Source organism: Macrobrachium nipponense, chromosome 35, assembly GCF_015104395.2.
Source record: "Macrobrachium nipponense isolate FS-2020 chromosome 35, ASM1510439v2, whole genome shotgun sequence".
Lineage (NCBI taxonomy): Eukaryota > Metazoa > Arthropoda > Malacostraca > Decapoda > Palaemonidae > Macrobrachium > Macrobrachium nipponense.
Window position 1 is genome coordinate 42,044,137 of NC_061096.1, and position 26,143 is coordinate 42,070,279.

The 26,143-nt window shown below is 38.0% G+C and overlaps 1 protein-coding gene across 2 annotated transcripts in view; it reads left to right on the forward strand.

The window, feature by feature from the left end:
- The first annotated feature begins 824 nt into the window (after positions 1-824).
- LOC135208685 (uncharacterized) overlaps positions 825-26,143 on the forward strand; it is a 42,115-nt gene continuing 16,796 nt past the window's right edge. Inside the window, exons 1-2 of one of the 2 annotated variants that reach the window (XM_064241128.1) lie at positions 825-947; positions 17,070-17,155. In XM_064241128.1, coding sequence (XP_064097198.1) covers positions 17,074-17,155 — 82 coding nt within the window. In that variant the 5' untranslated portion in view covers positions 825-947; positions 17,070-17,073. Of the gene's footprint in view, positions 948-12,839; positions 12,892-17,069; positions 17,156-26,143 lie in introns of those variants that run through there. The other variant, XM_064241127.1, reaches the window with a different exon arrangement.

Sequence of the window (26,143 nt, forward strand, 5' to 3'; positions counted from 1 at the left end):
GTGGCAGAGGAAGAATGGAGTGTGGAATTGCATGTTGATAGATATTACAACAGTTACAGTATTGACAGGCGATAGAGAAAAGAAACTGCAGAGACTGGTGAAATAGTGAAAGTTCACAAGAGGTGGAATTTGATAACTAGGTTACACAGGAGTGGTAAAAGTGTTAGCGAAGGTGAAAGGATGATAGGTAGGTCTTAATGTTTTGAGATAGTTCAGTCACGTGGCAAGAATGGGGGCTGATAATTTGGTGAAAATCGTTTGCAATACATAAGTGTTTGGAGGAAGGAGAAAAGGAAGATTTAGAAATGGCTGGATAAATACAGTAATGGAGATGTTAGAGGAGAAGGGCCCTAACATCCAAGCAGCAAGAGAATGCTTGGATGTACGTCTGTGTGTATGTGCGTGTGTGCGTGCGTGCTGGTTGCGTGCGCGCGCGGTTGCGTGTCTCTGAGTAATATCTTGTTTAATCACATATAAGCAAATAACAATGTATCTGGGTGAGGATTATTGTGTCTCATGCACGTAATTTTGGTCATGATGTTTGCATTGTATCTGAACGGCCAGAATGCAGAAATATATACATTTGTATCTTTTATATAATAGTAAATCTTAAAGAATATTTAACTAGTATCTGAAATATAAGTGAGTCAAAATAACTAAACTCACCGAGAGAGAGAGAGACAGAGAGAGAGCGATGCTGAGAAAAATGGAATAAGTACAGTACTAAAATAAGGTTGTGAGAAGGTAGTAGCGGCAGGGTGAGGAAAGGCCAATATAGAGAGAGAGAGAGAGAGAGAGAGAGAGAGAGGAGAGAGAGAGAGAGAGCTGCTGCTGCTGCTGCTGCTGCTGCTGCCTGCCGCCACTCGCCAGATAAATAAAAATGAGACTCGTTCAGTGTAAGACTTTAGTTCACGGTGGAACCATCCGACCACAGCTCAGCCAGCCAGGTCAGTCCGGTATTCTCGACTGAAAACGCTTCTTTTCCCTTTCGATGTTATCTTTCTCTGAACCGTCGCACTGGGACAGAAGTGTTTGTTTCGAAAGACGTTGTCCAATTGATTTTGTCGTAGATACTCAAAGGTCAGTCATATAATCACAACATCTGTTATGGATTTGATTGATGGGGTTCGTGGATGAAACTGTTTTGTCGCGAACAGTCTACTGGGTGACTTTTGTATGCAAAACAGATCTTAAAATACTGTCAACATTCAAGAGGATCAAGTAAGAAATCGTATTCATTTCGTATGTAAAGCATATCTTAGGATACGGTCAACATTCGTGAGGATTAAGTAAGAATTCGTATCTACAGATTTTTGTGGTGCGGATCTTAGTACTGTCAACATTCGTGAGGATTAAGTAAGAATTCGTATCTACATATGTCGTATGTAAAGCATATCTTCGGATACTGTCAACATTCGTGAGGATCAAGTAAGAATTCGTATCTACAGATTTTGTATGCAAAGCGGATTTTAGTATACTGTCAACATTCGAGAGGATCAAGTAAGAATTCGTATCTACATATTTCGTATGTAAAGCATATCTTCGGATACTGTCAACATTAGTGAGGATCAAGTAAGAATTCGTATCTCCATATTTCGTATGTAAAGCATATCTTAGGACACTGTCAAAATTCGTGAGGATCAAGTAAGAATTCGTATCTACATGTTTCGTAAATTGTCTTAAAATCATGTTAACATTCGTGATGATCACATAAGTCTTCATGTTTATAGTATATTTTAAAATAATGTCAACATTCGTGAGGATGACATAAAATTTCGTGTCTGGATATTTCGTAGGTAAGGAATCTCTTAGAATAATGTCAACATCCGTTAGGATTACGTAAGATTTCATATCTATATTTGTACTTAAAATACTTGATGTTCATACAGATCGACACAAGCACAGAGTGTAAACGTACTTACCATTCTGATACTGACACAAGAACAAATAGTAGCTTGAAACTCATTCTTGTACTTTTATCACAATGACTTCGTTACGATTTTCGTGTAAAATCTTGCTTGCTTTAGCCTGAGAATAATGTTTTGTTTGTTTGTTTGTTTGTATGGTGTTTTTACGTTGCATGGAACCAGTGGTTATTGAGCAACGGGATCAACGACTTTACGTGACTTCCGAACTACGTCGAGAGTGAACTTCTATCACCAGAAATACACATCTCTCACCCCTCGATGGAATGCCCAAGAATCGAACTCGCGGCCTTCGAGGAGGCAGGCTAAGACCATACAGATCACGCCACTGAGGCGCTGAGAATATTAAGTTTTCCCTTGGCAGGTTTAGCGCCTCAGTGGCGTGATCGGTATGGTCTTTGCCTGCCATCTCGGTGTCTGCGAGTTCGATTGTCGGGCATTTCATTGAGGGGTTAGAGATGTGTATTTCTGGTGGTAGAAGTTCACTCTCGACATGGTTCGGAAGTCACATAAAGCCGTTGGTCCCGTTGCAGAATAACCATTGGTTCCATGCAACGTAAAAACACCATACAAACAAACCATGGCTTCAGTGCTTTAGAACTCAAAGAAGACTGATCTGGCCAGTACGTTTCTAGGACGTCTCCGCTCTCGTGATAAAATTGTGTCCGATTCCCAATTCAGTGATCGGAGTTCATCGAGAATACCTTTGGTAAAAACAGATAGTAGTTATCATAACCGCTATAAAAGCCTTTAACCATTATATAGTTCGTGACTTGTTGACACTATTGCAAACGATTCTCGTAATGTAGTGGGTGTTTAGCAAATGGTGATTGTATTGGTTTTCGCATATTAGGGTTGTGTGGGGGTAAAGATGCCGATAGACTAAATATGCAAACTAGGAAATTAATTTCCTTAGTAGGAGAAGTTACAAGATGTGATTCAGGTGACATTCTGTAATGCAGTTCCCTTGTTTGGGATCAGAATTGAAGGAAAATTCACCAAGGCTGGAGCAATCTATCTTTCTCTCTCTGATTAAAATTCAGCGTTCCTCGTTCTGAGGGGCCTCTCTCTCTCTCTCTCTCTCTCTCTCTCTCTCTCTCTCTCTCTCTCTCTCTCTCCCCTTCCTTCTGTGCCCATAAACGCACACGTTTGTTCAAGCAGAACGTTACACAAATTGCAAGTAGCCTCTCTCTCTCTCTCTCTCTCTCTCTCTCTCTCTCTCTCTCTCCTTCCTTCTGTGCCCATAAACGCACACGTTTGTTCAAGCCGAACGTATCACAAATTGCAAGTAGCCTCTCTCTCTCTCTCTCTCTCTCTCTCTCTCTCTCTCTCTCTCTCTCTCTCTCTCTTCTGTGCCCATAAACGCACACATTTGTTCAAGCAGAACGTATCACAAATTGCAAGTAGCCTTTATTAATCTCTCTCTCTCTCTCTCTCTCTCTCTCTCTCTCTCTCTCTCTCTCTCTCTTCCCCTTCCTTCCGTGCCCATAAACGCACACATTTGTTCGATAAATATTCCTCACAGATTCATTAGCAGAACGTAACACGAATTGCAAGTAGCCTGAATTAATGTGTGTGTGTGTCCCCGTGTCAACACACACAAACGCACGCACACACATTTGTGTGCTTGTGTGCAAGTAGGCTTCTGTCCTTGAATTCCACGCGCCATTACAGAGGCCAACGTTGATCGAGGCATCATGGCATCAAGTGGCATAACACGTGTTATTTATTCAATAAAACGTCACTCAACGAAGACAGATTGAGCTCAGCAGGCTGTGTGACGTCACGTGTACTGTGGGAAAGATGTGATATGTTATGGTACCGCACCCTTTGTGCCACGGGACAATGTCAAGTGACGTGAATAGGTGTCATTAAGAGTCAAATGTTCCTCGAGTTGATAGGCCTCTCTCTCTCTCTCTCTCTCTCTCTCTCTCTCTCTCTCTCTCTCTCTCTAAGTTTAATGAAGCCCTGCTGGCTTTTGTGACCTTTATGACCCATTCGCTTGGGTAATTGTGAATCTAGTTTTTATTTATTTATTTTTTGCTATTTCGAAAACTATTTACTTCTTTTATTTCAAATAAACCACGGTTATTTATATCCTCTTTGCTACCTGCTCGTTGATTTACTGATGGGATATTTTTATTTTTATTTCATTTTTATTTATGTATTTATTGGTATATTTTTATTATTTATTTGTTTATTTATTTATTCATTTACTTATTTTTTGTTGCTTTTTGGAGACCACGGCGCCTTCAGGGAGACCATCACTTAATTGTTTGACTGTCACGTAACAACAAGTACCAGGATGTATGGATGGCGTTCAGTCATCATTACCAAACTTTTTTTTTTTTTTTTTTTTTTTTTTTTTTATTTTTTTTTTTTTTTTTTTTTATTTTTTTTTGCTTTAATTTAGTTTTTTTTTTTCTTCTGGTCGCTTCGCGCATTGTGATGCTCTCGTGATGATTGTCGTCCGGTTTCTATCATTATCATCATCATCATCAGACATCGTCATGGATAAAATCATAGACAGGAAGTAGTTTCGTTTTGCTCTGATACTCAGACACACACTCTCCTCTATCTCTCTATCTCTCTCTCTCTCTCTCTCTCTCTCTCTCTCTCTCTCTCTCTCTGTCAGGTCTGACATTTACGTTGTATACACGATCACACACACACACACAAAATAAGTAAGTATCAATAAGAATAAATAAATAAACAAATAATTAAATAAATATATATATATATATATATATATATATATATATATGTGTGTGTGTATGTATATATGTGTGCGTATACTTGCATATATTTATATATATATATATATATATATTATATATATATATATGTGTGTGTGTGTGTGTGTGTGTGTGTGTGTACAAGTGTTTATGAAAATTTACATGCTTCAGACTTGTCCTGGAGATATCATAATGTTGAAATTGCTGCATTTACGGAAGGTATTTAACGTTTTAATGCATCAAACGTAATTTGGAGAGATAGCAGCATTTTTACGGGTTTTTGCTTTCATTTATTGTTTGGTCGTGGAAACTTTTCTACATCCCAGTTAATAAGGAGAGATGGCGTGATAAATGAAAGTGTGAATGACAGTTGTGATGGAATATGTTATTCCTTAACTTGCGTCAGTATTAGGCACACACAAATTATGTGCCTTTTGGTGGTATTAGAGGAAAGGTAAATCTGAATATTTGATGTTAGTCTTGTTTAGCCAAGAAACAACCAATATATATATAGTATATATTATATAATATAATATATATATAAATTAATATATATATATATATATATATATACACACACACACATATATATATATATATATATATATATATATATCTGTGTGTGTGTGTGTCTGTGTGTGTGCGTGTGTGTGTGTGTGTGTATTTTAAAGACCACTGAGATGTTCATTCTCCTACAACAGTCTTTTAATGTTCGAGTTACTAGTAACATATATATATATATATATAATATATATATATATATATATATATATATATATATATATAATGTTGAAGGACAAATTGGTGTAAATTGAACTGGTTCTTTCACATATTTGATTCTTGTATGGGAATACTTCTCACAATCCGTGACGCGTTCGGACAGTCGGTCATCAATGCCAGCCCTCATCGAGATGGTGACATGAACAGACTGCTCAGAGGTCACTGGCCCTCTGTTTACAGTCATAGAGTGTCTGCCCAACCCCCTAATAAAGCCACAGAGCCGTTGTTTTTGTTTTTGCATGGCTGAGGAAAGTTGAAAGTTGCCCATAATAGTGACCTGTTAACATTTGGAGCAAAATGAATGCCTTTTCATGACGAGACCTTAGAGCTGAGATTCGTTAAGGATGGCTTCTTCATCTTATGTCTCACATTTTGGTTGCATCAAAAGATTCAGTATATTCTGTAAACGGGAAAATGTATATAAAGTTCCTCAGTGACGTGATCGGTATGGTCTTGGCCTGCCACCTTGGTGGCAGCGAATTCGATTCTCGGGCATTCCACTGAGGGGTCAGAGATGTGTATTTAAGGTGATAGAAGTTCACTCTCGACGTGGTTCGTAAACCCCGTAAAGCCGTTGGTCTCGTTGCTGAATAACCACTGGTTCCATGCAACGTAAAAACACCATACACACAAACAAACAAACGAATGTATAACACCTACCCTTTTCAAATTCAAATTGTATCTTTTTTAATGTTATGGTGTTAACCGTATCTTTTAAGGTTTGATATTATGTATCTTTTGGGATGCAGTATTTTTTGACAGGCATCCAAAAATTGCGTGCAATTGTGTATTTTGCTGTAGAGAACAAAATGATTCCCTGGATTGGAGGTGACTCCAGAGATAAGAAGATAGTTGCCTTTTGCCACATTCATCCTTTAACTGACAAAAGTAGGATATATATATATATATATATATATATATATATATATATGTATATATATATATATATATATATATGTGTGTGTGTGTGTGTGTGTTGCGGATGGGGAAGAAACTAATTTTGATGGGATATTTCATTTTATTCAGAATATTCCTACTAGGTTAGCTTTGTTCCAACACCTTAATTGCAACAGAAAGCATCTCATCATATTGTCAGAATAATGTTTCAAAATCATCCTGGAATCGTGTTTTTTGAAAGATGTAAACAATGTCAGTAAAAAAAAATGGTAATTTAGTGTTCTGGCAAACTGCCACATCGAGGTCATAGTGACAGTGAAAGGGATGAATAATTGATTATCTATTTTTATTAATCTTAATTAATAAACATATAAAATAAATTTCCATACTCAGAGAAACCAATTTTATTACTTTCAATAATTTACGACCGCATACTGAAAATACACACTAAGTATTGATTCTACGAGTTCATAGGGTAAAAAGCGAAAAGGGAGATTGCCATTTGGTTATAATGCATTAGCCGTGACATTCTCTCTCTCTCTCTCTCTCTCTCTCTCTCTCTCAAGGAACCAAGGAATGCACCGATGCTTTCTCTCCCCAAGGAACCACGAAATGCACCGATGCGCGCTCTCTCTCTCTCTCTCTCTCTCTCTCTCTCTCTCTCTCTCTCTCTCTCTCTCTCTCTCTCTCTCTCAGGGATGCACCGATACCGTCCGATAGACAGGAAACTTTCCAGATGTGGAATTTCGTGAAATATAAAGTTAGAATTTTTTTCAGAATCCAGTATTGACTTGGAATACATGAGTTCGTAATTTTGGCAACAACAAAAAAACGAGCGTTCCAAGATTATTCCAACGGAATATTACGTAATTATGAAATATAGATGTGGGGCAAGAATAGTCAAGTATAGAGAAGTGAGTAAATAAGGAATTGACTGAAATAGATCATCGCATGGTTCTCGTCAGCTTAAATTATTAATGAGTGTATTCGGTGACTCCCAGAGGCTTGCTTCCTGGACTCTCTCTCTCTCTCTCTCTCTCTCTCTCTCTCTCTCTCTCTCTCTCTCTCTCTCTCTCTCTCCTTCCTTCTGTGCCCACAAACGCACACAATTGGTCGATAAATATACCTCCACAAGGTTTTTCTAAATCCGATCAGTTTCATGTTCGTGTTATGTTTATGTTCGTGAAGCTTATCATGCAGTTTTAAAAAATATGAATATTGCCCATAAGATTCTTCATTTTGTTTCATCATATAAGAATATGCAGTCTAACTTTTTTTTTTTTTTGCAAAATTATCTTCACGTCGTATATCATTTTCCTTTCCTTCGTTCAGTCGTCACAAAAGTATCGCTATGACTCGTTATCGAGGTCATTCAAGGTCATGTAGCGGGTCACACGGCCATGAGGGTTACCTACTAATTTTGTCGCCTGTGTAACCGTAGTATCGCCTGCTTAGTGCAACATTGGGTCGCAAGATGTCACCAGCGTAGATTACTGAATAACACCATTACTTGTGGGTTTGTCTCAGTGGAGTTTTTAATGCTTTACTAAGGATAACTAATAGAGTCTTCTTTTCCATGACTGACTTGTGTGTTCATTACCGGTAGTGAAATTAATTCGTTTTTTGTCATGATTTATTTTCTACGACTAACGTTGGCCATGGAAATATTTCGTAGGGTTGTCACTTTTTAGCCGATATCCATTTTGGTCTTGTCAGTTTCGACAAGATATTTGTGTTGTCGACACACACATATATAGTATATATATGTAAATATATATATATATATATATATATATATATATATATATATATATATATATATATATATGTGTGTGTGTGTGTGTGTGTGTGTGTGTGTGGTGTGTATGTGTTGTGTAATAATATATATAAATATATATATATATATATATATATATATATATATATATATATATATATATATATCTTAATTATACAGCCATTTGTGATATATCACCACAGTAGCTACACCGGTGTAGAATCAGCACGAACACATAATATACTGTTGCAGACCCTATACAGACTACACCTACACCTACACACTCGACATAATCGACATCGGCAGGCGTCCCCCTTGTTAATCAGTCTTGAGCCGAACGAGAAACCCGTTGCCATCAGCCCAACTGAGAAACACCACTTAATTGAATGGAACATCAGGTGTCGTGAAAGGCTTCAGTAACCCTCCCGTGGCAGTGAATTCTGAACTTAATTAATTCCTGTGTAATTATGTCATTTCGATTGTTTGAGCTGATTAATTGTGCTCCGGAGCTGTGCTATGGAGTGCATAAATAGTGCTTTGAAGCTGCGCTTATAGAGTGCTTGATACTTACGACTATCTTGTGCTTAGTTTATTTAATTGCTGAATAGGCAAAAATTCAGTGGTTCAGTTTAGGTTACCTCAGGTTACCTTAGGTCACAAATGTTGTTCAGGGTCACCAGAGGTCATCCCAGGTCACGTAGGTCTCAATAAATTACCAAGAGAACTCTGTACCGTAATAAATACTGTATTTGGTTTGCTATGTTGCTCAATTTAGGTCACCTGAGGTCATCTGAGGTCACAAATGGTGTTCAGGGTCACCGTAGATCATCCCAGGTCACATAGGTCTCAAGAAATTACCAAGACAACTCGGTACAGTAATAAATACTGTATTTGCTTTGCTATGTTGTTCAATTTAGGTCACCTGAGGTAATCTGAGGTCTCGAATGGTGTTCAGGGTCACCGTAGGTCATCCCAGGTCACACAGGTTTCAGGAAATTACCAAGAGAACTCGGTACAGTAATAAATACTGTATTTTCTCTGCTATGTTGTTCAATTTAGGTCACCTGAGGTAATCTGAGGTCACGAATGGTGTTCAGGGTCACCGTAGGTCATCCTAGGTCACACAGGTCTCAAGAAATTACTAAGAGAACTGGATACAGTAATAAATACTGTGTTTGCTTTGCTATGTTGTTCAATTTATGTTACGTAGGTCATCTGAGGTCACAAATGTTGTTCAAAGTCACGAGAGGTCATCCTAGGCCACCAAAGATCGTCATATGTCACAAGAAGGGACCAAGATAACTTACTAAAAGTATTTTGTTTACGCAGTGCTAGTTTTATCATGGAGGTCAACATTTGATGGTTCATTTTAGGTCATATGAGGTCACAAACGGTGTTCAGGGTCACTAGAGGTCACTCTTGGCCACAAACGATCATCACAAGTCACAAGAAATTCCCCAAATTACCTGCTACAGTATTTCGTTTACGCAATACCAATTTTGCTCTGGAATTTAAAACCAAAGGACAAACAACAAAAGACTCTGACTATGGACAAACAACAAACAAGAGAAGCTTGCCAACGAAACAAACGCAACAAGCAGAACATAGACAGGGTATGAGGACGATGGCGTCACTTCCTATCGGAGTTTGTATTACCTTAAGTTGATCAATATTAGTTCGTTAGGATGTTTTTGTTTCCTCACAGCTGATGCCTTGAGGAACGTCGTGTGCCAGTACGTCTTGTCTCGCCTGCCTTCTGCAACAGCCGAAGGTTGCTCTTGATGGTGTTCCGAATTGTGATCTGTCTTTGACGGTAGTAAGAATTGTCTTTTAAGTTAAAGTGATAGATTTTGTACGAGCAAACGTACACACAAACAAACACACACACAGATGTGCGCGCGCGCACACACACACACACACACTTATATATAGATATATATTATATATATTATATATATATATATATATGTGTGTGTGTGTGTGTGTGGTGTGTGTGTGTGTGTTTAGCATGTTTACGTATGTATGAAAATACGTAATTAAAAAATATATTAGAATTATATATATATAATATATTATATATTATTATATTATAATATATATTTTTATATCATTATTTAACTTACATATGTATATAGAGTTTGTGTAAAGATTGTTATATATAGACTTATAAATTCAAACACATTTTTGTGACAAACATAATAATCTCATTAATAACTTCTAACATTTTGGATACGTCATCATCTGTCACAGCTTGACGTAAATAAAAACACTCGTCACTTTTAAGGGTTTTTTCCGGACCTGAATACTTTTTTACCTCATTCTTATTTATCGTCGATGTTAAAAGTAGCATAATTAGCCCAACACTTATCAACTTCGAAACTTGATTAGCTTTATTGACATTAGCAACTTTTTATAGATCGTCGATGTTGACATTTAAAATTTTTATCTTTAGTGTCTAATGAAACTCTCGTCTGACAATATCCACATCTCGAACAATTTTATAAAATGTGACCCAGACGATGGCAACAATAAGTTTCGAATGTTTAGGTTTATATTACCTTCTGAAAGCTCTGTTCCAGAGGCATTAGTTCGAAATCTGAAGGAGGGACCTCCGGATTTTATATGTTCCATTAAAATTCATGAGACTGGTGGGTACCGTCGTGTGCTTGGTAGTAGAAATTTTATGTTCAGAGGACTGACAATTAACGTCTTTATATATAGTATATATAGTATATATATATATATATATATATATAATATATATGATATATAGGTATATATATGTATAATATATATATATATATATATGATTTATATATATAATAATATACTATTTATATACTATAATATAATATATATAGATATTAATATATTATTATATATTAATGTAATATATATATTATATATATATATATAATATATATATATATATTTATAATATATTAATATATATAAATATATTATTATTACATACATACACACACATACATATACATATTATAAGGAACATTTTGCGAGCAATGAATGATCGCGCCTCATATTCGGTAATGAGAAACTACTAAAACTCAGACCAAGCTCGTTCGGTATTCTCGTATCGAACTCCAGTGTCATTGGGAGCGTCATCGATTACGTCATATATTAAACCACCAGGATATTACTGCACAAACCCGCCGCCCTGCTTAATTAGAAGATGAGAGATTACAATTGAAGTCATTTACACTCGCCGACGTACTAGTTCATTGACATATCCTCATTACGCTAGTGTGTCTTTTACGTTGCTGTGGTTTAGTAAAATAGTAAATTGTTGCACGCCACATTTGTTTTTTTTTCCACTTTGTTTTTATTGCATTTTCTTCGTAGTAGTCATACGTAGGGCATCAGCAGTTTTTCTCGTCAGTTGGAACCTAAGAATCATTCTTAATCATTAGCAAATACCTGCGGCCTTCCTTGGTTTAGATATTAATTTTGAAATTCCTATAAGAATCAGCGGCGAACATTCTTTCAGCATCCATATTAACATTCATTGATCAGGCTTCCGGATTGCCTTCCGCCCTCTGGTCTCCAGTTGCTCTCAACTTCTTCTTGTTGCAAACATTTCCAGACACTTTTTCCAAGTTTAGAAGGTTACTTTAACTATTTCCAATCATTACTGTATCATCTGCAAACGTCAGCCATTGTTCACTGTACTTATTAATTTTTTTCAGCAATTTTACATCGACGTTTAATTTCCTGTCCCGTACTTCTCTCACCACTCCATCCAAAAGATGAATAATCATGGAGACATAACTCACCCTTGACTTTAGACCCTCCTTTACACCAAACCCAGCCACCATTTAAATACAGACATACTTAACAAACCCTAGTCTCAGCCACTTTCACTACCTTTCTGGAGCATCTTTCCCTTGTAGTCCGTCAACTACCGGTGTCTTTTTTTTTTTATGCTTTAACCTCTTGACGTCCTCCTTACACCTTCAGCCGTAACGTCAACACAGTTTCTAAAACTCTCACTACCATTTTTCCTCCTTAGTGACTAAGTTCTGCATCTCCTCTATCTTCCGCTGTCAGCAGATCTCTGGATACTCTCAATGAACTCGGGACCTCATTCACTTCATAGAGTATCTCTTCAATCGCACATTTTATTACGAGATCCCATTTCCGCTAAAACACTTGGAACGATGTCGAAGATGGTTTTTATCCCAGCTCAAGTAAAATGTACCTGAGGTTGCAAGATGTGTATGTATGTAGTGAAACACACACACACATATCCTTCTTCCTAATACGTTTTTGCTGAGTTTTTACTTAACTTTTACTATCTTATGTGGATTCGGATATTCCTTCTGGATTCACGGCTTGTAGTAAAAAATTGTTAGGACATTGTGGTGTTATATTATATATATGTATATATATAATTAATATAGTTATATTAATATATTATATATTATATATATATTATATATATAGATTTATATATATATATATATATATATATATATATATATATATTATAAACGCCACAACCCCGCTGCGCCTAATAGCAGTAGGCCAAGTAGATCCCCTTCATTCATCATGGTTTATTGCCTGTGTCCGGCCCAGTTCTCTCTCTCTCTCTCTCTCTCTCTCTCTCTCTCTCTCTCTCTCTCTCTCTCTCTCTCTCTCTGACAGAGCAGCAGCAGCCCTACCTTACAATAACAGGTTTTTTTTCTCAACTTCCTCGTCATTAGATAACCCTGATGCTGACGTCCTCTCAACCCGAATTTCGTGGATGTCACTGCCGCCCGTATGTCCATCAACTCTCACGAGCTGTTTTGTTGTTTTTCTCACAGTGCTGTCTCTAAATTGGGCTGCGTTAAATGACTGGTTTTATTTTGTTTTACGAGAGAGAGAGAGAGAGAGAGAGAGAGAGAGAGAGAGAGAGAATGAATGGGGAGGTTGGGAAGCATGATACCTTCACGCCACCATGGTTTTCATGTATTGGAAAAATATATATTCTCTCTCTCTCTCTCTCTCTCTCTCTCTCTCTCTCTCTCTCTCTCTTTCTGCTTTATCGGAATGGCCTGTTTCTGTTTCTTTGGTATGGGGGAGTTGGGATGCCATGGCTGGAAAAGTTTCTCTCTCTCTCTCTCTCTCTCTCTCTCTCTCTCTCTCTCTCTCTCTCTGTTTTATCGGAATGGCCTGTTTCTGTTTCATTGGTATGGGGAGGTTGGGATGCCATGGCTGGAAAAGTTCTCTCTCTCTCTCTCTCTCTCTCTCTCTCTCTCTCTCTCTTTCTCGAAGGACAATTCAAACGAACACTATGCATAGGACCAACAGATGCATTACCACCCTGTGCGATCCCTGGCGTGGGTTCATAGAAGTGCCCAGCCTTTAGATACCGAGTGATGGAGGTGATACTGGTATTTTCTGGTATTCTTAGTAGCTCCTGGTGTTTCTGCGAACCTGTGTGTTGCGTGTGTGGTGTCTTTCTGGAACTCCATTGGAACGATCTGTTTTCCTCTCTCCGATGAGGTGTTGCTTGATTTTTAATATTCGTGGAATTCAAAATTTATTGGGTTTTTTTACCTTCTCGATTTTGGTAAGGATAAAATTGGTTGGTTAAAATGTGCTAAATCTTATGCATTTTATAGGTCATTTTCTCACCATTTTCTCTAACTAGAGACGTATATTGAGATAACAGTGAATCACTGATGTTTTATCACAAATAATACATCAGAGATTCACTGTTATCTCACTGTAACAGTGAATCTGATATCTTGAAAATAATTCATGAAACACTCACTGTTAGCTCTCTGTAACAGTGAGTTTGATGTTCTCATACAGATAATAAATAAAAAAATTCAATGTTCTCTTTCTTTAACAGTGAATCTTTGTGATTGTTTTTCGAAGATTCACTGTTATCTCTCTATAATACTGAATATTTGATGTTTCGTTAGAAAAACATCTTAAACATCAGTGAATCACTGACGGTCTCACAATTAATACAACAAAGATTCGCTGTTATCTCTGTAATAGTGAATCTTTCATGTATTGCAAATATATATCACCAAGATTCACTATCTCTCTCCATCAGTGAATCTTTGGGGTTTAATTACAAATAATAAATCAAAGATTCACTGTTATCTCTCCGTAACAGTGAATCCTTGATGTTGTCCTAGAAATAATACATCAAAGATTCACTGTTATAGAAAGGTACGGTGAATCTTTGTTGTTTTATTACAAATGGTGCATCGAAGATTCACTGTTATCTCTCTTACACTGAATCTTCGATTCCCTATTCTTCCTCTTCACTGCTCCCTCTCTATGACAGTGTATCTTGGATGCTTTGTTACAAATACCAAAGAGACATTTGTCATTCTTACTGAATTCTGTGTAATAAAAGACAGTCGCCAGTGTAAGTCTCCCTAATTCCTACCAAACTCTTCCACACGGGCCAGTTGGAGTTTCCTCATTTTTGAGCCTCCCTTACAACTAACTCCGCCCCTTCCCCCCACCCCCCTTTCCAATTGATACTCTCATTGTGTGGCCCTATTGGGTACAGACGCACCTACTGGCCTTTTAGTCCTTTGCCAAGTTTTATCAGTAAAGGTTATGTATATAGTTTTGCTATGCCTTGCCCCTGGAATGACCTTCCTTGTTGATTGCATACTCTGTTTTTTTTCAGTATTTTCTGTATGGTATAATAGGGATTTTAAGTGTGTTTTTGTGGGGGTTTTTTCCAGAGATTTGTCAAGGCATAAGGCATTTCTCTTCCTTTGTCGTGGAAGGGGCCTGTTTGTGAGTTTCTGTATTCATTATCAAGAGTTTCTAGATATTTAAGCTCAGTGGTGACTTTTATCAGATATTGCTTATTTACCTTGTGTCTGTTGCTGAGTGTGTGTGTGTGTGTGTGTGTGTGTGTGTGTGTAGTAGAATGAGCATTATCTGTTGTTGTAAACAGCGTGTTTTTCGCGGTAGCGAGTGTATGATAAGCAAGTTTTATTAGATATTTTATACAGCACGGAGCCTTGCCAATTATTGTAAACAACGTGTCTGTTCCCAACACCAAGAGTAATCAGGGTCATTGCCAAAATTCAGAATAATGTGTATGTATTTCTGACAATAAATGGAATAAATACAATTAGCATTATATTTACAATCATGGGCAGTAGTCGTGGTAACCCAGATGTCCATTCTCTCTCTCTCTCTCTCTCTCTCTCTCTCTCTCTCTCTCTCTCTCTCTCTGTATTTATCTCAGACTTGTTTAATTTTAGCTTAATTCATCACCATTATTTTTGTTCAAAAGATATGCTGCAATTGAGTTCATGACTCATGTTTATCGTACAAGAGTGGTAATTGTTTATATCCTGTTAATTATTGTTATCTTTTGGTGTCCATTAGAATACGGAGAATAAACGGAAATTAGAATTATACGCACAATATATATATATATATATATATATATATATATATATATATATATATATATATATATATATATATATATACACACACATTATATGCCTATATGATGTATTAGTATAGTCTGTCAATTGGGGGTGTTCGCTACATTTACTTTTGCTTTGCCTCTCAATGTGCAATATCTTTGGACTCCAAGCCTGTCCTTGATATATTTGAAAATTTCGAATCCCATTCATTTGAAGATCATGCAATACTGTTTTTGTTACATGAGATTACTTTCATGCTCTTTGCCAATGTGCTTAATATCTTAAAGCCTACAGATTACCTGACCAGGTGTTTCAAGGAAGGACAGTTGTAAAATAATGTACTAAATAGCCAATACATTTCATATTTCTCTGCACTTGTAGCTGCCTATGTGCATTGCAGTGATTTCGCGCAAACGAGTACCTAGACGTCTTAATTTTTGTCACCACTATAAGGGTAATTTGTGACGGTTGTTCCTGGAAACAAATCAACCAGTTAATGGCTAACTGGTCCCAAGTTTGACAGCAAGATGCCAGAGACCTCCTCGTGTGACCCTGACTTAAAAGTTTCTACTCCCTGAATGCATGCATGCCTGCGATTAACTTGAGACATTTCCTTTCATGAAGGCAAATTGATCACTCATTTCCTCTCATCTTTCACTGGCGTAATGCTTACAGGAAAAGTGTTCCACGTCAGTCTAGTAACTACTAATGAATTGAATGTATTTATTCTAAGAATGATCGCAAACTGAATCGCTTTTTTTTTTTTTTTTTTTTTTTTGCTGAAAGGTATTAAAAGAAAAGAAGTTGGGTTACAGAGATGATAATGATTGGAAAATTAGATGTGGTCATCTTAGGAGAGCTTGCAGGAAAGGCCGTAAATATTTGGTAACAATTGTGAAAGACGTAGGTCTGCGAACACGTGGCTTTTAATGGTTATAAGGGTAAAAATATGCTATTTCAAACTCTTAGGTTTGTAGTAATCGAAGAATTCATGTAAGTTAAAATTGAGAAGATTATAAATCCCAGGAAGATGGGAAAATGAAGCTCCATCAAGTGGGAAGAGGTTACTATGATACAAGGTCTTGCGTTTCACGAGTAAAATTTTAATTGTAATCACAAAATTATTCGTTAACCTTTACTATCAATTGGCAGCATCAGATGTGAGAGATGAAATTAGGTGACTTGGTTTCCTTTTCTGGTGAATTCTTTCATTTATTTTTCCTCTACTTTCCTGTTTTGACATCTGCTCACCGGACACGTTTGCGATACAACAACTAAACGACATTAGTTTAAGATGAAACATCAAGATAACGCTTGCCTTCCTATGTTTATGATTGCAGAATGCATTTCGGGACAGACGGAGACGGACATTAACTAATTTATCAGACAGGTCCATAAATATCCGTATTTTTGTGCGTTTGTGTGTGTGTGCGTGTTGCTTAGACAAGGACATTTACGTGAATAGGATAAATACACACGCTGCCATCTCAATAAAGAAAACCTCTCTGATACCATCTTTCCTTCTTCCCCACAGAAACATGAAATTGTTATCCGCCGTTGTGAGATGGTATCTGGGCCTGACAGCGCTATTTCGTCTGTCATATGCAGCCAAAGAAAAAGGTAAGAACTTTTTTTAACCTTTATTTTGTTTTTAATATTTACTTTTTCTTTTTTTTTCGTCATTTGGTAAACGACTGTCGTCGGCTCGTGCGCGCGTCACGCGAGTCGATTTTGACAAATTGCCTCAATTGCTTGCGTCCTTGACTTCCTTTCTGCATTCGTAGTCATGTTCTATTCCTGTCTTTATTTTATTGTTCGTTATTCATTTTTCCTTTTGCGGGTTTCCTTGTCCTTATTCCCCTCCTTTATGTATGTACGTCTTTGTTACTTCTGCCTATTTACGTATACTTAAGAAATGATGTCGTTCAGAAAGCCATGCAACTGCCATTGAAACTTGAATTTGGAAATTTCTTTGTAATGTCTTTTTCGCGTGTCCTGTGATTCAAGGAAGTCCATTTGGAAACACGTGAGGAAGTTAGTTTGCTTTTTTGCTGTTCGAAACAGATGTCTGAAGTTTACTACGAGGAAAGATTCCCATTTCATTATAAGCATTAGCTCATTTGAATTCCAGTGCTTGGCTTCAAACTTAAATTCCATATTCCATTCCATTTCATTATAATCATTAGTGGCTTTATTTTCATCTTATCATTTTGCTTAAAAATATGTGCCATGTATTAATGTATTCGTATTTCACTCCTTTATACGTATGTACTGCGTGTGTAATATATAAAGTGGTGGGCTTTTGATGAATTATTAATTGGAAACTTTTGAAATTTCTAGGTAGATAACTTGTGTTGCAGAAGTGTTGGAATCGAATGCTTTTAATTCATAAGGCCCAGGAATTTTATGCAAATTTGGGCAATTGTTTTTATTTATTTATTTTTTTTATAAGTCTGGTGCCTTTAAGAGTCAAGGTGTTGTTGTGATTGTGAACGGGAACTTTCATGAAAGGCATTGTGCATCTGGGTGAGCACCTAGTTTTCAGGATGGAATAGAATTTTCCTTTCATTCAGTTCCATGTATTCACCTTTTCTGGTGTGCTTTTTGAGTTAACCCTGGCGAGAATATTTATCCTCCCCCCCCCTCCCCCATGGACCTGAGGTGACGTATACACCATAAACAGACAATATTGTCTGAAAATAGATGCTGACGTAAACCCTTTTCTATGGGAATTCAAACCGCTGACCACCGAAGCAGCATTTCGATGCTAAGTCCACCTTGGGCCCATTGGCTAGGAGGACTTGAACGCATCCATTCAAAGCTGGTGGGGTGGGGAGGGGGATGAAACCATGTGGGGATGCAGTTGTGCCCTTACCCTCTATGATTCCATGCATATGCAATTGCATTGGTTGATTTCCTTTTTTTCCCTATGTAGCAGAATGGACATCGACTTATTTCTTCATTACTGACATAATAATAACAAAGTCAAGCAATTTTTGGGTTTGGTCAGTATTTGGGTGGGTGACCAACTGAGGAATAGCAGACTCCTGCCACGTAACCTACTTGACTAACAGCATCTGACCCCCATAACTGAGAAACAGAAGGCGAAAGACTTCTGGAGCCATCCTCTGTAAGGGAAGGAAAGGAGTATGAATACAGTATCAATGTGACTCAATGATATAACACTGAGCTTGTGTTGGTAAGGTCCATAACTTGATCCTGGTCTGCTGCCCATCAGTCGACCCCAGCTATGAATGTATCAGTTAGTATCAATATATATAATATATTATATATATATATATATATATATATATATATCTATATACCAAACTTTGTTGTCCTCTCTCTCTCTCTCTCTCTCTCTCTCTCTCTCTCTCTCTCTTCTCTTTCCCAGCCTGTGGTTCTTAGCATAGTGCATTGTAAGATGCATATCTCAGTTGAGATAAATAACATGATATAAAATTACTTTCAGTGTCTTCCAAGACATTCTTAACACCACCTGGTTGTCAAGGGGAGAAGCGGGACATGGCGTGATCGTTACATAATTATTATCATTTTATCTTTCGTGTCAGTTGAGGGAAGGACGATGCGCCTTGCTTTGCTTGTCACTTTATCGTGCTTGTAGAAGTGTAAATGGTTTACATTTTTGTGAAGTTGCTGTAGTGACAGTGGGAAAGAGAAGATAACAGTTATAAATAGGAACAGAGCATTTGTTAAACGAATGACTGTTGAAGTATTGGAAAGCTGCAATGATCATTCTTGCAGTTGATCTATTGACTTGAAACACCTTATTTGAGTATTGCAGTAATTTGGTATGAGTTAATGGGCTTATGTAAACACTCCCCAGTGTTTAGAGCTGTTGTAGTGATATCAACCGAAATGGTGGGCTTTTCCGAGTTCATTTTTATCTTTCGGGGACATTTGTTTATGTTCAGTCTCATCACATAAGAATATTTTGACAGACTTTTCTCATGGCACTCATTTTGAACTCCAAAGTCGCGTCATTTGTGGGGAAATCAGTAGTTGGAATCTTTGATAACTGCCATCTAGGTGTAAATGCATCTGCATGTTGTTCTTGAGTGCTTTATAAAAGAATAAGAGTTACTGAAGATTTTCAGCTCGATAAGCAATACTGACTTCTTTATCTTTTAATCTTTCTAAGCAGTAACTATGGTTAGAAATTGTACGGTTTTGGAGATACGGCTTCTTGAAAAGAATTCTTAAGGAATTTTACAGTGCTCGTAACGCTGGCTTTAAAAACTATGATAACTCCAGCTGTCATTTTCCCACTTGTAAAAGCCAGTCTTCACTGACCCTCTGTATTATCAACCCTGTTTATCAGAAGTGAATTTCATATTTCAACTTGAGTAAGGTACGCACTTACTTACGTACACTTGAAAGTAGAGAAGTTTATTTTTTTATTTTCTGAACAAGGACACGGGTGGTGGGTTCTCCCTAACCAAAGACCTGGATGCTGTTGTCTGTGGAAAAATAATATCTCCTTTGTGTGTGCGTGTTTTTTTTATGTTGTGTACTGTGGCTTCTGTGGGATAATTTGGGAAGAGATAATGAAAGGATTTTATGTTTGAGCTGGGAATCTGTTGGTTGTGGGATGTTAAGGGAATGCTGTGTTGTGCTTTTATCTGGAAGAACTTCTAATCAGAGACTTGTATGTTCCACCCTGGTAAAAATTAATATCTCCCGTTGTTTGTGTGTGTGTGTGTTATTTTTTATCGCTTATTTTATTTTTGTGGAATAATTTGGGAAGAGATTAAGAAGGTAAATGGGATTTTTTTCGTCTGAGCTTGAAACATATTGGTTATGGATGTTTATGTTCAAACTTCTCGTAAAGGAGCGCCTTGTTGTGCTTTTATCTTAGAAGACTGCGTTTATAACTTCTCACTATATCAATTTTAACATTTTGATTTATTAAAAACTTACCTAAACTGATTATATATAAACTGTCGTTTCACTGGTTTGCGTGTTTCCTCGTGGTATGTCTTGTGTCATGTCACAACAATTCTGTACGAGGCCACGAGAAATTCAAACAATAAAAAACGAAATCTCATACGTTGCAGATTGTGCACTGGCCAGCACTGGCGTGTACGTAGCCATATCCTCAGATGCCGAATTCATAGACGGCGTAGGCTACCTCCGCTGGGTGCAAGTCCACTGGTTTGGTATTGGTGATTTTCAGGATGGGGACGCCATTGGCCTCTGGAGAGAAGATCCCGCAGTGTCCCCTGAGAGCCTTGTCGAGAAGCAGGACGTGTCTGCTGCCGAAGGGATGTTCATGACGCAAGAGCGATGGAATGGGAGTCAGGTTCCTACTGAAGGAGATCTGCTACAGGACTCCTGCCTTCCGTACTGGGCAGGATACCTGCGCAACGGCGTCATTCTCCACTCAAGCTGCTTGATGATAAGACCACACTGGATGTCAGCTCTGAAATCAGAGATTTCCTCTAAGAGAATCAGCGAGATTGCCCTACCCGGTGCCCACGATGCCGGATCGGCCGGGCACTTTGCTACCCTCATCGGATCGTTGGTTGGTAGATGGACCTTTACTCAGGATGAGCATTTTTGGCAGCAGTTGGTGTTTGGCATTCGATACGTGGACGTAAGGGTTGCCTACTATAATTCCACGGCGGAGAAATTCTACGTCAATCATGGGGACGTGAGAATTGCACCCCTGCAGGTCTATATTGATGACATTGTTCATTTCATGTCCCAGAGTAATGAGATCGTTGTTTTCGATGTGCATTCACTGGAACACGGTTTTAGCGGATACCCTGAGAGAGAAGTGGACCTCCTTCTCTTACTAGAATCGAGCTTCAGAGACTGGATCGTCCCGAGATCATTCGCCCCAAATCCCACCCTCTCAGAACTGTGGGAGAATAACGTAAGACTGATTGTTACTTATCCAAAGCCCACTGCATCGCCTTCCTTCTGGGACAGCGTCCACCATGTGTGGGGCGACGTGAACGAACTAGAAGCTTTGAAGAATTTCATGTACGAAGAAATCCCTAAGCAAGCTGGCGCAGGGTATTTGTGGTCAGCCATGACTGAGTTTACCCCAACGCCATTAGACGTGGCCATAGACCGTTGGGGAGGGCTGCGCGGAGCTGCTAACATAACCAACAGTCCGGTGACCAGTTGGTTCCGTAATGACTGGTGGAATATGGTTAATATCGTCTCGATGGACTTTTTCTTGTCCTCCGATGTCGTTTCGGTAGCAGTGGAAGCTAATGAGATGCGACTTCGCTGTGCAGAAAGGAGGGAGGTTGTCAGGGTCACAAATTCGTCTTTTCCAGTGGAAGAGACCTTCCCTGAAGTCGATGACTAAAGTTCAATTTAATTTAAGGTTTTTCTTATATACGCTTTGTATTACAGTTATAGTAATTGTTAAATTTTCTTTAACTGCTGCATTAATAGAAAGTGTTACTCTAGAGAAATGAGCTGTGCAATCAGGCTTGCCTGTCTGCAACATTTTATTACGCAGCTGGTGACTGGGTACATGGTTTAGAGATTTGCCCTGAAGAGGACTCTGTGTACTAATGCACTGAAGTCTTATCATCACTGGGTTATAAACAGCACTTTCTTGGCCTGTAGATCGTATCATGTGTACATTCACAACAACAACAACCGGCCAATATATCTAAATAGCAAAAAAATTTCTCCAATAAAGTTTTCATCAGTACAAGAGTTGTGAAAGGTGTAGCAGCCATTGATATTTTCATTGCCAGGAGTCCTTGTTGCATGCACCGGTACAGTTCATTGTACTGGGTATTGTATCTTTTAATGAAATGTGCCATTGCTATTATGGCAGTATCGGTAGTCGTGTCAGTCATTGGTACTGGTACATAAATTTATATTAAGTTCTTTTGAACGTAGTTTAAGACATCTATCTAGGAATTCTATAAAATTACTATTTTTCATTCTTTCTGAAGACTCGTCTAAGAAGTGGCGGTTTTTATGGCAGACTCTTACGGTATCAAAAATTCTTCAGTTCCATTTTACATAGCAACCGAGTCTTAAGAAGTATGCTTCTCAGAGGAAATGAAGAAATGTCATTATCATAGTAACTTATACTATGAGATATGTATCTAGTGGCCAGGTTAACTAATGTTAGCAGTCTCAGTACACTACTGTAACTTCATTATAATGAACATTGTTCATTCCTACATTTGTTTTATTTTTCTATTCAGCTGCATGCCTAACTCTCAGTTAGGCATGTATCTAGAACTCAGAAGTCTTCCCTGATACTTTTACAAATAAGTAAGTTAAGATTAAGAAAACTCCAGAAAGGGCAAAGTTCACTAGCTTCTGGTATTTTGGGGATAACGAAACCCCAACCCTTTATGCTGTTTTCGTCACAGGACTGTTGTTACAAGGCCTTTTTTTTTTTTTTTTACATCGGTTAGAAATAATGTTTATCAGAGTTGTGTACTTGTGAATTCACTTAGCTGTACTCTGCATTGAATTTGAATGCTTTATTCCACATTTATCAACGAAATTAATATTATACCTGGATATACAAACATGCATGTGTCTAGTTGCGATGTGAGCAATAAGATATATGACATATTTTTAACTACTGGGGATATATAATCATTAAAATATAATTTTAAGTGTCAAAAGGCAGGCATTCACATAATGTTCGCCATGCCATGGAGTCAAAAATAATAACTTGCGTTGTGGTTATTTTATTAACCTTATCCAAAACTCATCCTTTTCCGTTGTTGGTGTGACGATACTGGTTCCTTCCCTACGTAGAAAATTGTAATACTGATTAACAAGAAAGTTCAAAAAGTTTTTCAAGACACAAGATTTATCTCGTATGCTTCCAGTCAGCAACGACTAAGAAAGAATACAATCTTTAAAAATAAAAATATAGAAACTTGGCGCAAGTAGCCAGCAACGGTGATAGTGCAGTGTTAAAGGGGGTAGGATGTGAGTGGGGGCGGTGGGGTGTCTGTGAGGAAGAACTGTCAATTGCAGTGAGGTATGCAGAATAGTAATATTGTCTAATTTATGTGTTAGAAGTCTAGTATTTTTGTCTAATTTAAGTTTAAGAATTGTATAAGAAGTCTAGGATTTTGCCATAAAACTCATATGTAAGTATGTATTCCCTCTGATCGCCGCAAAACCTTTCAGGAGATTTACAAACATCCTGATGTGTAGAGCCTCCCCACAATCTAGTTTATCAGTTGTCTAAGTCCAGTTATTGTATCCCTTCCTTTCATGTCTAGTTATTTCAAAATTTATCATCTGGAAGGGACGCTGTTTCGGAGTTGACTTAACTTAGTGGCGTAAAGAGAATCTACTATAAAATTCTTTAGGCTTTTTTTCAAAGATGGCATGGAATTAATTAAGATGTCTCACACAAACTGCCCAGGCCAGGCAATTAGTACTATCGAAACTTGGGATCTCTCTCTCTCTCTCTCTCTCTCTCTCTCTCTCTCTCTCTCTCTCTCTCATAGACAACCTTTGCCTGTTTTCTGCCTTCCTTAATGACATGAAATACGTTATCATGTCATGGTATGGAAGTGTCATAGATGTAGGTAGTAACATAGATACCAAATAAAAACTATCGTCAGGTATCACCATCATGTTAGTAATGTTAGTGATTAAGTGCTTCGTCTGTTGCGCAATATTACAGCGGAGGTGCGTGACCTAGTCACCCAAAAAGTGTTGACCTTGAATAAGGGGACTCCCCAGACGACTTCTTGGTTTTACCTAATTCATTTAAGCTAAACTCGCCTAGGAGAGGAGAATTTTCTGACTTTTTATTGAGAACATGAGAATAAATAGATGCACTTGGCTGGCTCTCTCTCTCTCTCTCTCTCTCTCTCTCTCTCTCTCTCTCTCTCTCTGAGGGACCTGGGGCAACCAGAACAAGATGTAAGGTCCTCTCGTTTTATCAAATTCTTCTCAGTATCCTCTTACTCTCTCTCTCTCTCTCTTATCTTTCTCATCTCTCTCTCTCTCTCGATTAACATTTTGGGGCAAATTTTAGAAACAAGATTGTAAAGTCCAAAACTTCCCCCCCCCCTCCCCCTCTCTCTCTCTCTCCTCCTCTCTCTCGCTATCTTCTCTAAATCTCTCTCTCTCTCCTCTCTCTTCTCTCTCGTCCAGATTTAATTTATTTTGCTAGTAAAACTTCGAAACTTGAAAGAATAGCCCCCCCATACACTCTCTCATCTCTCTCTCTCTCTCTCTCTCTCTATCTCTCTCGTCTCCTCTCTTGTATCTCGCTCTCTCCCCTCTCCACGCTTCTCGATTCATTTTTTATTTTGGCTAAAAGTAAAAAAACTCCCGGGAACTTGAGGAATAGAATACACTTTCCCGCCCCCCCCCTCATCTCTCCTCCTCCTCTCCTCTCCTCCTCCTCCTCTCCCTCCCTCTCCTCTCTCTCTCTCTCTCTCAAGAATTTCATTTCATTTTGGCTGAAGTGAAACCTCGTGTAAGTATGAAGTATGGCCACTTAACGTGCTCTTCGGTGAACCCTTCAATGCATGGAATGGACATAGGTGGTTTCAATGCGGTATTTTCTTTGAGAGCAAATTGTCTTAGTATATGTTAAAGCCTAATGTTAGTCCTAGATACTTTTTAACGACTTAGAAAGTACAGTATTTTTACGTACGTTTCATAATCACGTTTAGGTTTCCAGTGTATGCAAGGAACCAGATTGTAATTAGTTTGTGAATATTCCTTGTATTAGAGGAATGTTTAGTATTGAATATATAGACTGGATAAGTATGTATACCTTATTTGCGAGCCTGGCTTCCATATCGAATTTTTCAAGGCAAATGAAAAGTAAATTTAAAGAAATAAAAAACACACACACAAAATAATCTTTAACTCATCCACTAAATCGAGACATTTTTCAAAACCACTGGCAATCGGGAGACGCTTCTTTATACAAGAGAGAGATAGAGAGAGAGAGAGAGAGGAGAGAGAGAGAGAGAGAGAGAGAGAGAAAATAACTCCGGCTTTTCCCGTTATTTTGTAATAGAAAAAGTTCATGACCTTGAGACGTTCCAGGATGCCATCTGTTGCAGCGTTGCCAGATTCCTGTTCCCACGTACTCTTCCTACCTCTCAGGTGTGGATGTACTTTTTTTTTGTTTTATTAAGCTTGCGATGCTGCATGCGGTAATCTGGTTTTTTTCCTTCTTTCTTAGGCCCTATTCCCTCCTCCTCTAACCTCTCTTGTATTTGTAAACACTTATAATTGAGGATGTCGAAGGAAAAACAAAATATTACCCATTGTGAAAATTGACCAACCTATACCCAAAGTTTCCAGACTACTTCGAATTGAAATTTAGGATTCCACATCTAGTTTGAGCGCCTCAGTGGCGTGGTCGGTTTGGTTTTGGCCTGCTACCTCTGTGGCCGCGAGTTCAATTCTTGGGCATTCCATTGAGGTGTGAGAGATGTGTATTTCTGGTGATAGAAGTTCACTCTCGACCTGGTCCGGAAGTCACGTAAAGTCGTTGGTCCCGTTGCTGAATAACCACTGGTTCTATGCAACGTAAAAACACTATACAAACAATCATCTACTATGAGATTCAGGGCCTCTGTAACACGGTTTTTTGGACTTTACTCC